Raw genomic sequence first — 12323 nt, forward strand, 5'->3', positions numbered from 1 at the left:
GGGCGGGCGGGGGCCCGTCGCGCCTGCGCGCTGCCCGCCTGCTGGCTGCCCGGCCGGCCGGGCCGTACCCAGTGTGCCGCGCGCCGCGCATGTGCAGTGCGGGGCGCAGGGGCTGCTAATTCCATTGTGGAGCGGACGCGGCGTTATTTTTAACTGGAGGCGGCGGCGGCGGCGGGAGCCGTAAGTGCAGCCCGGGCCGGGGGCCGCCCGTCGGCGCGGGTGGGGGTGGCGGCGATGCGCCCGGGCGGTGGCTGCCGGGCCGCCGCGGGAGCCAGCCGCTGAGCGGGCGCCCGCCAGCGAGGCAGCGAGCGGTGTCCGGCGGGCGGGCGGTCGGCGGGTCCCGCAGCCCCTCTGGGCCGCGCCTCCTCTCCGGCCCGCCTTCCCGGGGGATGAAACTCGGCAGCGGCTTCCTCGGCGGCGGCGGCAGCAAGAGGGCGGCGGCCATGGAGCCCACCTTCCCCCCCGGCATGGTTATGTTCAACCACCGCCTGCCCCCAGTCACCAGCTTCACCCGGGCGGCCGCGCCCCCCCCGGCGGCCCAGCACCCCCCGCAGTGCGTGTTACCTCCGGCCTCCGCCGCCGCTTCCTCCACGGCGGCGGCCGAGCCCCCGGCACCTCCTCCCCCTCAGGACATGACTTTCAAGAAGGAGCCGGCGGGGGCTTTCCCCTCCGCTCCCTCCTCCTCGCAGAGGAGCCCCTGGGGCTTCCTGCAGTCCCTAGTGAGCATCAAGCAAGAGAAGCCCAGCGAGCAGGAGGAGGAGGAGCAGCAGCCGCAGCACCATCACCACTACGGGGGGCTCTTCGGGGGAGCGGGGGAGGAGAGGCCCCCCGGCCTGGGGAGCACCAGTGGGGAAGGAACAGGCCAGAGTGTGATTCAGGACCTCAGCCTTCTTCACCACCTGCACCAGCATCCCCACCGAGACCTGTTACTGAGTGGCAGAGGCGAGGGCGCCCCTGGGAGCTCGGGTGAGCCAAAGCACGATGCCCAGGTCAAGAAGGCAAAGAGGCCAAAGCCAGAAACTCAGGGAATCAAAGCCAAGCGGAAGCCAAGCGCTTCCTCCAAACCCCCCCTGGTGGGAGATGCGGAAGGTGCCATTGCGTCCCCCAGTCAGAAACCTCACGTCTGCGAACACTGCAGCGCTGCCTTCAGGAGCTCCTATCACTTGCGCAGACATGTGCTCATTCACACGGGGGAGAGGCCTTTCCAGTGCAGCCAGTGCAGCATGGGTTTCATCCAGAAGTACTTACTGCAGAGACACGAGATGATCCACAGTAGGGAAAAGCCTTTTGGGTGCGACCAGTGTAGTATGAAGTTCATCCAGAAGTACCACATGGAAAGACACAAGAGGACGCATAGCGGAGAAAAGCCATACAAATGTGACACTTGTCAGCAGTATTTTTCAAGGACTGATAGACTGTTGAAGCACAGAAGAACATGTGGTGAAGCCATAGGTAAAGCAGGTGCTGGAATGGAGCCCGGATCATCAAATAACATGGGTAGCTTGGCTGCGTTGTCTCAGGGAAATACAAGTTCCTCAAGGAGAAAAAGTAAAACAAAAAGTATATCCACTGAAAACAAAGGAAATAAGTGTAGCAGCAAAGTAACTGAATCTCAAGTTACAAGTAATGTGGCCATGCCAAATTATGCAGTTGATATTCCTATCGTGTCTTCCAGTGGTGGTCTAGTTGGCACGGGCGTAGAAGAACTGCAGAAAAAGGTGCCAAAATTGGTTTTGAAAAAAGGAAGCAGAAAACAGGCAGACAAAAATTACCTTAATTTTGTATCACCACTGCCAGATATTCTGGGGCAGAAACCACTGTCCGGGAAACAGAGTGGCTCTCTAGGCCTAGTAGCCAATACCGGTGTAGAAACTATTGGCCTTCTCCAAAGTACAGGTGGTAAGCCAGGTCAAATAAGTAGCAATTATGATGATGCCATGCAGTTTTCAAAGAAAAGAAGATACTTACAAACTGCAAGCAGTAACAGTGCCTTTTCAATTAATGTCGGACACATGACTTCCCAGCAGTCCGTCATCCAGTCTGCAGGTGTTAGTGTTATGGATAACGAAGCTCCATTATCTCTTATTGATTCAGCATCTTTAAATAGTGAAATAAAGTCTTGCCATGACAAGTCTGGTATTCCTGATGAAGTCTTACAGAGCCTTTTGGACCAGTACTCTCACAAATCAGAAGGCCAGAAAGAAGATCCTTTCAGTATAACTGAACAGCGTGTGGACTTGCACACCTCAGGAGAACATTCAGAGATGGTTCAGGAAGAAAACTTGAGCCCTAACTCTCAAACAGTTTCAAACGATAAGGCAAGCATGTTGCAAGAATACTCCAAATACCTCCAACAAGCCTTTGAAAGAACAACCAATAGCACTGGTTTTGCTTTTGGACCCAGTTTCCAATTTGTTAGCTTATCTTCAACTCTCCATAACCACACTCTGTTTCAAGACAAACAGATATACACTACATCTCCACTTGAGTGTGGCTTCAGCCAATCCGTTACCTCAGTATTGCCAACTGCGTTGCCAAAACCTCCGTTTGGGATGTTGCTTGGATCTCAACCCGGCTTTTATTTGTCTGCTTTGGAGGCTACGCATCAACAGTTGACTCCTTCTCAAGAGCTGGATGATCTCATTGATCCGCAGAAAAACTTAGAGACTTCATCTAACTACCAGTCAACATCTCAGAAACTGACTGGCCAGAAGGAACAGAAAAACTTAGAATCCTCAACGAGCTTTCAGATCCCGTCTCAGGAGTTAACTAGCCAGATAGATCCTCAGAAGGACATAGAGCCTAGAGCAACCTACCAGATCGAGAACTTTGCACAAGCGTTTGGTTCTCAGTTTAAGTCGGGCAGCAGGGTGCCAATGACTTTTATCACTAACTCTAATGGAGAAGTGGACCATAGAGTGAGGACTTCAGTGTCAGATTTCTCAGGGTATACAAATATGATGTCTGATGTAAGTGAGCCATGTAGTACACGAGTAAAAACCCCAACCAGCCAGAGTTACAGGTAAGGTCCCAACTCTGACCAGGCTGTGGGGTGTTCTTAATATAATTTTGTTTTACTTTGACAACACTGCCATTGGAATGTTTCTACACGGTCCTATTAAGAATAATGTAACATGCCCTTTCAATGCAACTTTTCATATTTAGTTTATTTTGTTAGTGTGATTTTTTTAGATCTGTTTATTATGGTTTTTAATCAAAAATCAATAGATTAAAATAGTGTTTTTGTTCAAGTGACAACGTTTAGCAATCAAATTTACATTATATAGATTGTCAGGGAATAGCCCAAAAGTTTAAAATGCAAAAAATTAACTTTGTTCCTAGGACTAAGGTTTATTCTAATTGCTTTACTCTCAGGAAAGTGTAACGAAGCATGGGAATTCTATGCACCACTAGTGTATTGGAACTTCCAATTTACAGATAGTGACAAATAATCTCAGCTTTTTGAGGAAGGGATCTATGACATTTCAAATTGCTGTCTTTATGTCTGGGCTGATCTGAAAGAATTTTGCTACCTAAATCTCGTTGTTTTTTAAAGTACTCCTGTTCTTCCAGGTGATGCTCATTCCAGGCAGGTGGAGCAAATATTCTTGGGTCTGTATGAAGAGCCCAGAATAGTAGCTTTAATATAAACAATAATGTCCCCAGAACTCCTGTTAAGACTGTAATTCCGTAAAGAGATTCTGTTGACACAAACCGTGAGAACAAAATGTGTGCGTCTGGTTCATGTCATTAGAACCCCAACTTGAAACTACGGTCATAATCCAGATAACGCATTTGGGATACGTTATTTATTATACATGGTTCAAAAAAGTCGGTCTCTTACTCATCCCCTTTTCCATTTTCTTTTAGTGTATAAGGTGCCCTCTCTTTTGTCATGCTCCCAATTTCTCCGGACTTGCTCTTGGGTTTTTCCCCCCTTTAATTTACACCTTTTCTTTCCCTTCTTGCCTACTCACTCTCGCACCCCAACTTAATAGATAGCACTTAAAAAGATTTACATTCCAGAAAGTGCATGTCTTATTATGTACTTTCTGATGTCTTACGACATCAGATTATGAACAATAAACACCCACGTTTTAGAATTATGTCAAGGTTTCCATGTACGATAAGAAATAATATACTCCCAATTGTACATACCAAGGCCCCTATCCTGCATCAGGATCAGCTAACATGGACCCCTGTGCCCAGCAGTGTACCAGTGGTGTCACTGGAGCTCTTTACGGATATAGGGGTTTGCAGCAGTTCATCACTGCAGGCTTTTAGGGCCTAAGGCTGCAATTCCATCAAAGGTTTCTGGTGATGACATCAACTACGAAAGTAGAACTTGAGTGGCTTGTTAATATCAACAGAACTTTTCTTTGGAATTATTGCCTTACTTTATGTATATTTTGTGGTACATTATTTATTATATGTGAATCCTGATTAATGCCTGTGGAGCCACGGAAACCTGCTAGAAATACTGGTGGCCATTCAAAGCTGCTGAAAGGCAGTGGCACTGCTCTAAACCACTTTTTGCAAATGTATTTTTTGATTAGTTTTTTAATGTAATTTTGGTGATGTTTATGCTGATGGTTTTTTATGTACTCTTGGTGATGTTTCAGTCTTATGTACTTTTCTGGTGTCAGGAAAGTACCAGTGGTTGTTTGCAGTCTTATTGTGTAATCAGCCTATTACAGGCTTCCATGTATAATAAAGTTATTAACATTGTGCAAGTGTAAAACACTTCTGTTATGAAAGTGGTGTATTATTAAATGAATTGTTACAAAAATCCTGGGTAATTTCTCCCGTTTTCCCTCACCACTAAAAGTTGAAACCTGAGCCCACTTGTAATCTCTTTTACTGGGTGAATTACCTTTTTTTTTTTCCTTACTAATCTAGAGTTTGTTCTCATAGAATCCATGTAACTCCATTAACTTTTTCTTTATACTTAATTATGTATTTCACCCTATTTCAGTTTAAATAAGCAAACAACAACTGTTCTCTAAACACGGAACCCGGCCTGTTATCAGGGATGGAATAGTCCATAACCACTGTGTTGGCTTTTTCAGTACCTTTTCTTTTGTTTTACAGAGGTTATAATTTACATTCTTTATATTGTGTGTAGTAGAAGTTGCATATGTATTGTTCTGGCTGTTTGCTTTAACTTAATACTAATAAAACCCATTATTCACAAAACCATAAAGATATCACTTCTATTATCCAGTCACACTTTTGAGAACCTAATAAGGAAATGTTATGAGATTAAATTTTGAGAAGGAATAATATAACTTACTGACATGTTTTAAGCTTGTTTTCTTCCTTCAGTTTCTTTTTGGATCAGATAGTCTGGATGCACTATTTTAGCAATCAGGGCTCTGTCTCATACCTTTAGCTTCCAAGGCAAAACCTAACAAATTTCCTTAAATTAAACTGTTCGTACAACCTCATCTTTTTAGATCTGTGTCTTTTTATATATGATTTTGGTTAAAAATATATAAATTACTTATTGTTAACTTCAAAGACATTTTGTAATTGCTGGAAATCCAGAATGACACATATATAATACAATTTTGTTCAAAGTAAAGATTTTAGAAAGTCCTCTATCTGTTTTTTTGTTGTTTTGGTTGTTTTGTTTGTTTGTTTGTTTTTCCCGCTCTAACTTCCGCATTATAAGGAAAGCCTGGCAAAAATAATATTATAGCAAAATACTTCAAAGCATTTTAGGTAAGCTGAAGGTAGTTTATGGGTTTCCTTAATCTGTATTTTTCTTCAGCTTTGCATGTGAATATAAGTAGCAGTGCTGAAATCTCAAAATGGTTGAAAAATTGAGTATTGAAGAACAGAAGACAGCGATTTGAATCAAGGCAATGACACGGACAAGAGAAAAATCGTTGGCATGCTGAAAAGAAAATGAGGACAAAAACCTTTCAAAGTAAATATTAAATATGCTAAATGTTTAATATTCAGAACATTGCTAGGAATCATTTCAGAAAATCTGAGGGGGAAATCATTGGAATTTTGTATGTTTTTATTGGCAGTGAGAGAAAGAAAAAGGAAAGCAAAATGGCCCTTGATTTTTTTTTTTCCACTTACTGATTTAATTTTTTCTTGTTTTTAAAGGAATTATAGGAGCGGAGTGATAACCTGTTTCCTATCACTAACAAGAGCGTAAAGAAGAATTGATATACATGATGATAGAAAATTGTACATAAACTGTTTTGCTTCTTATTATAGTAGCTCACATAACATGTTTTTGCTTTGGAACAAACGCATTATGGTACCCTGAATGTGAATGTGTGTGTATGCCCCAAGCCGCTAAAAATGGATGTCTGATCTGCCTGCAGATGATCTAGAAGAGCTAGCTAAAATTTGTAGTAGTTTCTGAATTACTTAAACTGGACGCAGACTTGTGAAATTTTAGAGTAAGAAATTGGTGAAATGAAAGGGGGATGAAAAAAATGTGAAAATATGATGGTGCAGAGGGAGATCACCATTTCAGGTTTATGGACTACTGATGAAGAAAAGCTGTCTGATGCCTCATGGAGACCTTGAGAAGATACTGGAATAATTCAATGTATTCCATTAGTGGGTTTTTGTCGCTTCAATTGTTTGGTTGTCCTGTTCCCCCCCTCCCCCAATATTATATGCATGAAAACAATGTATTTGTCTGAATGATGCTTCTGCCTTTTTTCCCCACCAGCTAGAAATCAGTTGTGTTCATGTGAAGTTGCAGTTGTGACTGTGGAAATGTTTGTTATGCCTGAGGAGATATGTGTGAGAATGTATAAGTTACTACCTCGCTGTTTTTTCTTGTATGTGTTGAAGGGAGTCGAGTCGCTTTAAAATGGAAGATTCTGTTTTCAGTCCCTGCTGATTACCAGCTTTAACCATTTGGGCTGGAATTTTCTAGGCTTTTTCTGTCTCACACTCCACACACTATCTTTCTCTGGGAAACTTCTGCAAAAATTGCTCACGTATTTCCTAAAATAAGATCAAGGAAGAAAACTTTATTGTTCCACTGGCCTTTTCGTCCCATGCTTCTTTTAAAAACAAATTAGAATCATCCTCCCCAAATTAGCAACTTCCTGTATTGGAGCTAGGACTTTAGACTAAGTTGATGGGTGTCCCTTGTTGAATCACTGTTCTTGAAAACCTGATAATAATCAATTAAAAGTCTTTGAAGATGCTTCAGTTCAGAGACTTGAAAGTTTGATGGCTATATCTCCAAAGACGACCCCTCCAGGATAATGGATCGGGCTATTACAATTGTTTGGTATGTTGGTCCAAGTGGCAATTTCTTCTAATGTGTCCTATATGGGGGCATATGTTGCATATTCTCAGGCTGGAATTTGTTTTCTGGCTTACGTAAACTGTAAAGTCTTCACTTTTAATATTCTGAGGTGATTTTTATGCAAATTTTTTTTTTCTTTTTAGAAACACTTAAGAAAATAAGGTCTAGTATTGTGCACAGCAATTGGAACACAGGATATACCCTGTTTAGCAAATGAACAGCTATGATACACTTTGTTATCTGTGTTGTTTAAAACATGTTTCTTGTGTCCCCTTTTTCACTTGCAGTTAAAACTCAGATTTATTTCAGCACTGTTCATTTTCTCACAGACAGTAATATCTGGCTACATTAAAAACGAAAATAAATTTATTTTTTCATATCCTTATACTGATATTCTAATCTTATGGGTTTTATAGGTACTGATGCTAAAAATTTACTTTTGGATGCCCCGTTTCATTTTGATACCCATGACCTGGAGGGATAGGTACTGGAATTTCATCTCTTTGACACTGATTGAAGTTGAGTTCCTCGGTATAAGACCCCTGCTGTTTCAAACTGTGTCTGTGTGGAGAGAAATTGAGGAATAGTTACCAGCTTAGTAAATGTGGAATAGCTGATTGTCTAGAATCAAGTAGAAGCTGTGGGACAGTCATGGGGTAATTTAATTCTCTAAGGTGACATTCAGGAGCCTTAATCACTAGGTTGTCTTCTTCCTTTTCTTGTGTTCACTGTAAATCTGGCATCTGCAACAAGTGAAACCAGGTTCTGTATATAGCAGCCTCATTAAGCATAGTCCTGCTTCATTCTCTTCAGTGTTGTCATCCTATGCGTTGTGGGTACAAACAACAAGGCAGTGGAAAAAATACTGTGTCATCATGTAATCAATCTGTCATAATGGACATACAAGATGAAGTGAATTGAGGATTAAAAGGAAGATTTAGCATTTTTTTAACTTACAATGCTTGATTCATAATCTTTATAGTAATGTAAATTTTTGTATATAGCATACTACTATATTTTCATATTGATACTTTTCAATATTTTGTTTTTATTAAATGTCCAGAGGATTTGGTCATTTTAAACGTAAGACTTAGTTTAAAATAAAGTAAACTTTTTTACTTTTTTTGGTTTGACTTTTTACTAAATCAAACCATTACCTAAGTAATGGTATGATGCTACAATAGAAAGCTGTCTGTGTAATTGGGGACTTGGTCTGAAATTTCATAAGATATTATCTAGGCAGACTCAAAATGAAGAAAGAATTAAGAACTAATTTAAGAATGTATTTCTTTGATTATTTTAATATACTCTATCTTACCTTAAAATGTATTTTAAATAGCCTCTTATTTAGTGTTACAAAACCCAAAACATTCTGTGAACTAATGAGGCATATAATGGTTATTATGCAGGTTCTGCAGCAAGCATCAGATATTCTGTAGTAGCACATGTGCCACCTTCGATGCCAAAACCTGCTTTATCTAAAGCTAGGTTATTACTGTTCAGAATATTCCTGTGTTCTTGTTCAGAAGGAACCTTTACTTCGTGCTGTTGGCAAAGGAGATTTCATTTTGATTTTTCTTGAAGGCCAAAAGACTGGTTGTTTCTAATCCTGCCGTTTCTCTTTATAGTGTGTACTTCTCTGTCTGCTTGTATTCCGTTCCCAGTGGATAGGAGTGACTGGGACATGATGTGTGCGGGTGCTGGCATATGGCCAGAAATTATATTGATGATGGTAAGGATGGTTCAGTCTGCTCAAAGATTCTGAATATTTTTTCTGGAGGGGAAAAAAATCTCACAGGTGGGAGTTTTTTTGGATGCTCTTACGTTCTGAGATGAGTGGGAACAAAACCAGACTGAGACCTATTTTGAAGAATAGAATTTACAAAGAAATCCATATGCAACTCCATGAGCGACGAGGTTTAGAATCACTTTAATTTGCTTTCCTGTAATGGGGAAATATATAGATGTGTAATAAAACATCTTGCGTGTAATAAAACATCTTGCATGTTTTGCGGAGGTGCTTTAAATTATGGTGGGTAAAATATGCCTATGGATCTTCTTATCTATTGAACAAAATGGATCTCTACAATGAAAAATATATTCTCTTAGAAAGTGCTTGGTAATACTGGAAAACGAGACTAATAAGGATTAGCTTATGCAGCTGAAGAGGGCATATTGTGTTAGCTATCTGCTTGGAATTTGGTCAGGTTGGTGATAACACGTTTACTCATGGAAGCTCAGGGCCCATCATGTCTTAAAGGGCAGTAGGCAATCATGCAATCTCGGTGGAGAGAATGTGGCCTTCCTTTTGCAGCTAGGCTGTGGTCAATGATTTGGAAGTGTGAGACACAGCGCAGCAAGCTCCATTTATTAGAACACAGGTTTTTTTGAAGACCTGCCATTTCCAAGTATTGATGTGCTTTGTGAAAATGAAATGCAGATATCTGTGCCAAAATTCTGCTATCTCGGTCTGGCCAGCTTTAGTCCAAAGTGTTATTCAACAGTAATCAATGGAGATGTGTCACTAAAAATATTCAACCTGTTTAGCTTAAGGAATTTGTCAACCTTAGAAAACTAGGCCAAATTATATCATGAAGCAGTTCATGTACTTGTTCCATCAAACCCTGTAACTAAACACATACAGTTGGTGATCTTAGTGTAGAGTTAAGTCTGTATGAAATGTGTAGATGATTTTAAAGTTTATTTCCTGAGCATTCTTAATTAAAATTTCTTTCCAGATTTACATCTATAATAGTCATTTAATAGTAGTCTGGGGAGATGAGGGTTAAACCAATTACTCATCTCGAGGTGTTGGAACTTGGATTTTTTTGAGAGATTGCAATTATTTTTGTGTAGGTACACTAAATTTGATTCTTTATTTATTTTGGAGTTTAGAGAGGCACTTTAGAGTAAAAGTAGTTTCATATTTTGTTTTACATGGTTCTGGAAATCATACTTCACACATGTCATCTTAAGAGTGGATGGCAGTAAGACTGCTGGTAGTTAAAATCATCAGTTTTTACTATTTTTAACACTGTATTCTGATGTTTGCATGTTTTGTTCTTCTCACAATGAAGCTAAATTAAAATCTCTGAGAAAGAGGTCCCTCTAATATAGCATAATGAAGTCTTTAAATGGGTACAGTTGTAGGTCACCATGAATAGGAATGCAGTGACCTTTGTCTTGACAATGAAGCTGACACAAGCTTCTCAAAGAGCTGTTCTTTTTTTTTAATTATTTCTCTGCCAGAAAGGACACAAATAAAACAGAGGATCCCCCTTCTCCCATCAGTGAACAAAATCAAAAGATTAGAAAATGTATTGTAAATTGTCAATTTGCAAAATCTAGAAATAACATGGAGTTCTTTCTCAATATAAATATTGTTACAGGAATGATGTGTGGCAAGGAGTTGGGAAAAGAAGGAAAGTAGAGGGGCTATATGACTGGTAAAGGACCTTCTGGTTTAAGATACTCTGTAATAGTCTGGTTTGATTTTTGGATACACAGCAGTGGGGCATTCAAAATTACCAGTAGCTTCTTACAATTTTGAATCTAGAAAAATCACAAATCTTCATGTTATTCATTTTCCACTTAGTTTGTATCTGCAGGCTTTTAATGTGCTATGTTGAAATATAGGAAGGCTCAAATTTCTTAGTGGCCTGTATAAAAAAAGCAAAGCATTTTGCAGAAAGCACATCAATGTTGTGGTTGTTTCCTAATGGGGAGACCCTGTTGCTCTATCCAACTTTAGCAGAGGTTTTTGAATTGCAGTGCTCAGCAATTTTCTTTAGCCATAAAGAATCATCTGTCATTCTTAAATAATGTCACTACCTGCTAGTTTAGGACTTTCTCAAGGTTTCAGCAATGTCAATCTGAATTGTGCTGTCTCTTGTAGAGGAGAGGCCTGTGTAGCAGAGCAGAGCAAACTCTAGTGTGCACTAAAGGTAATGAATTTGTTCTTTTTTTAAGAAGTTATATCTATAGAACTGGTTCTCTATGATCAGATTATGTATTTTTTTTTTATTTCCCCGTAAAGGAGTAAAAATAGGAAATATGTTATTGGACTTCTTTTTTTTTTTTTTTTAATTTTTTTTTTTTTAGCCAAGGACCTGACTACATGTTCTTTTGAAGAGCAGGTTGTTTCCTCGATGATGGATGCTACTCTCGTAAGGCCACAGCCTGGGTGAGCTCCTGAATCAGGGACTTTGGGAGTGTGCTTCTCTGAGAATATGCTTCATTGAAAGGATGGCTGTTTTAAAAAAAAAAAAGTTTAGAGTATGCACATATTATTTCAGAGCTATGTAAACTAAAAGAGTGAAACGGCAGTTACCAAATAATATTATAAGACTTTAAAACATATTCCAGGAAAACAATAGGCTAATACTATATAAACGGACCTTGTGTACAGTGAGAAGTTACTTTAATATGCAAAAATCGTTATAGCATTAATAGTTGATTAGAAAGATTGAATTAACTTGTTCTCTACAAATGAGAATACTTACCCATAAAGCTTACTTTATAAGCTAGGACCTGACTAACTTGGTATCAGACCCTTTCATTTTTGCAACTTACTGTCAAATTCTCTGGGGGATGGAAAGTGGAAACAGTGATTTTATTTTTTCCAGGAGAAAAAGTGTGCCAAGGAGTGAGGTAAATTCTTAGTGAAGATCAAGTGCTATGCAGTTTCTGCACATGCTAGCAAAGTTATGGTAAACCAATGATTTCTACTTTTTTACCTTAACATGCTAATATGAAACAAAAACTGCAAGCTGCCATGCCTACCGTTTAGCAGGCTGAAGAAGTGGGCTGATGGGAATCTCACGAAGTTCAGCAAAGTGAAATGCTCAGTCCTGCGTCTGGGGAGGAATAACCCTGTGCATTAGTACATGCTGGGGGCCAAGTGGCTGGAAAGCAGCTTTGCTGAGGAGGGCTTTGGGGTCCTGGTGGACAACAAGGTGACCAAGAGCCAGCAATGTGCCCTCATGGCAAAAAAGGCTAACAGTATCCTGGGATGCATCAGGAAGAGCATTGC

General features: G+C 40.3%; 1 protein-coding gene across 1 annotated transcript; it reads left to right on the forward strand.

Annotated features, from left to right (window-relative positions):
- The first annotated feature begins 279 nt into the window (after positions 1-279).
- Positions 280-8224, forward strand: ZNF281 (zinc finger protein 281). The gene has a single exon (XM_075156525.1). The coding sequence runs from the start codon at positions 390-392 to the stop codon at positions 3024-3026; it is 2637 nt and encodes an 878-aa protein (XP_075012626.1). The 5' UTR covers positions 280-389; the 3' UTR covers positions 3027-8224.
- The last annotated feature ends 4099 nt before the right edge of the window (positions 8225-12323 follow it).

The sequence above is a fragment of the Calonectris borealis genome, chromosome 8, assembly GCF_964195595.1.
Source record: "Calonectris borealis chromosome 8, bCalBor7.hap1.2, whole genome shotgun sequence".
Classification (NCBI taxonomy): domain Eukaryota; kingdom Metazoa; phylum Chordata; class Aves; order Procellariiformes; family Procellariidae; genus Calonectris; species Calonectris borealis.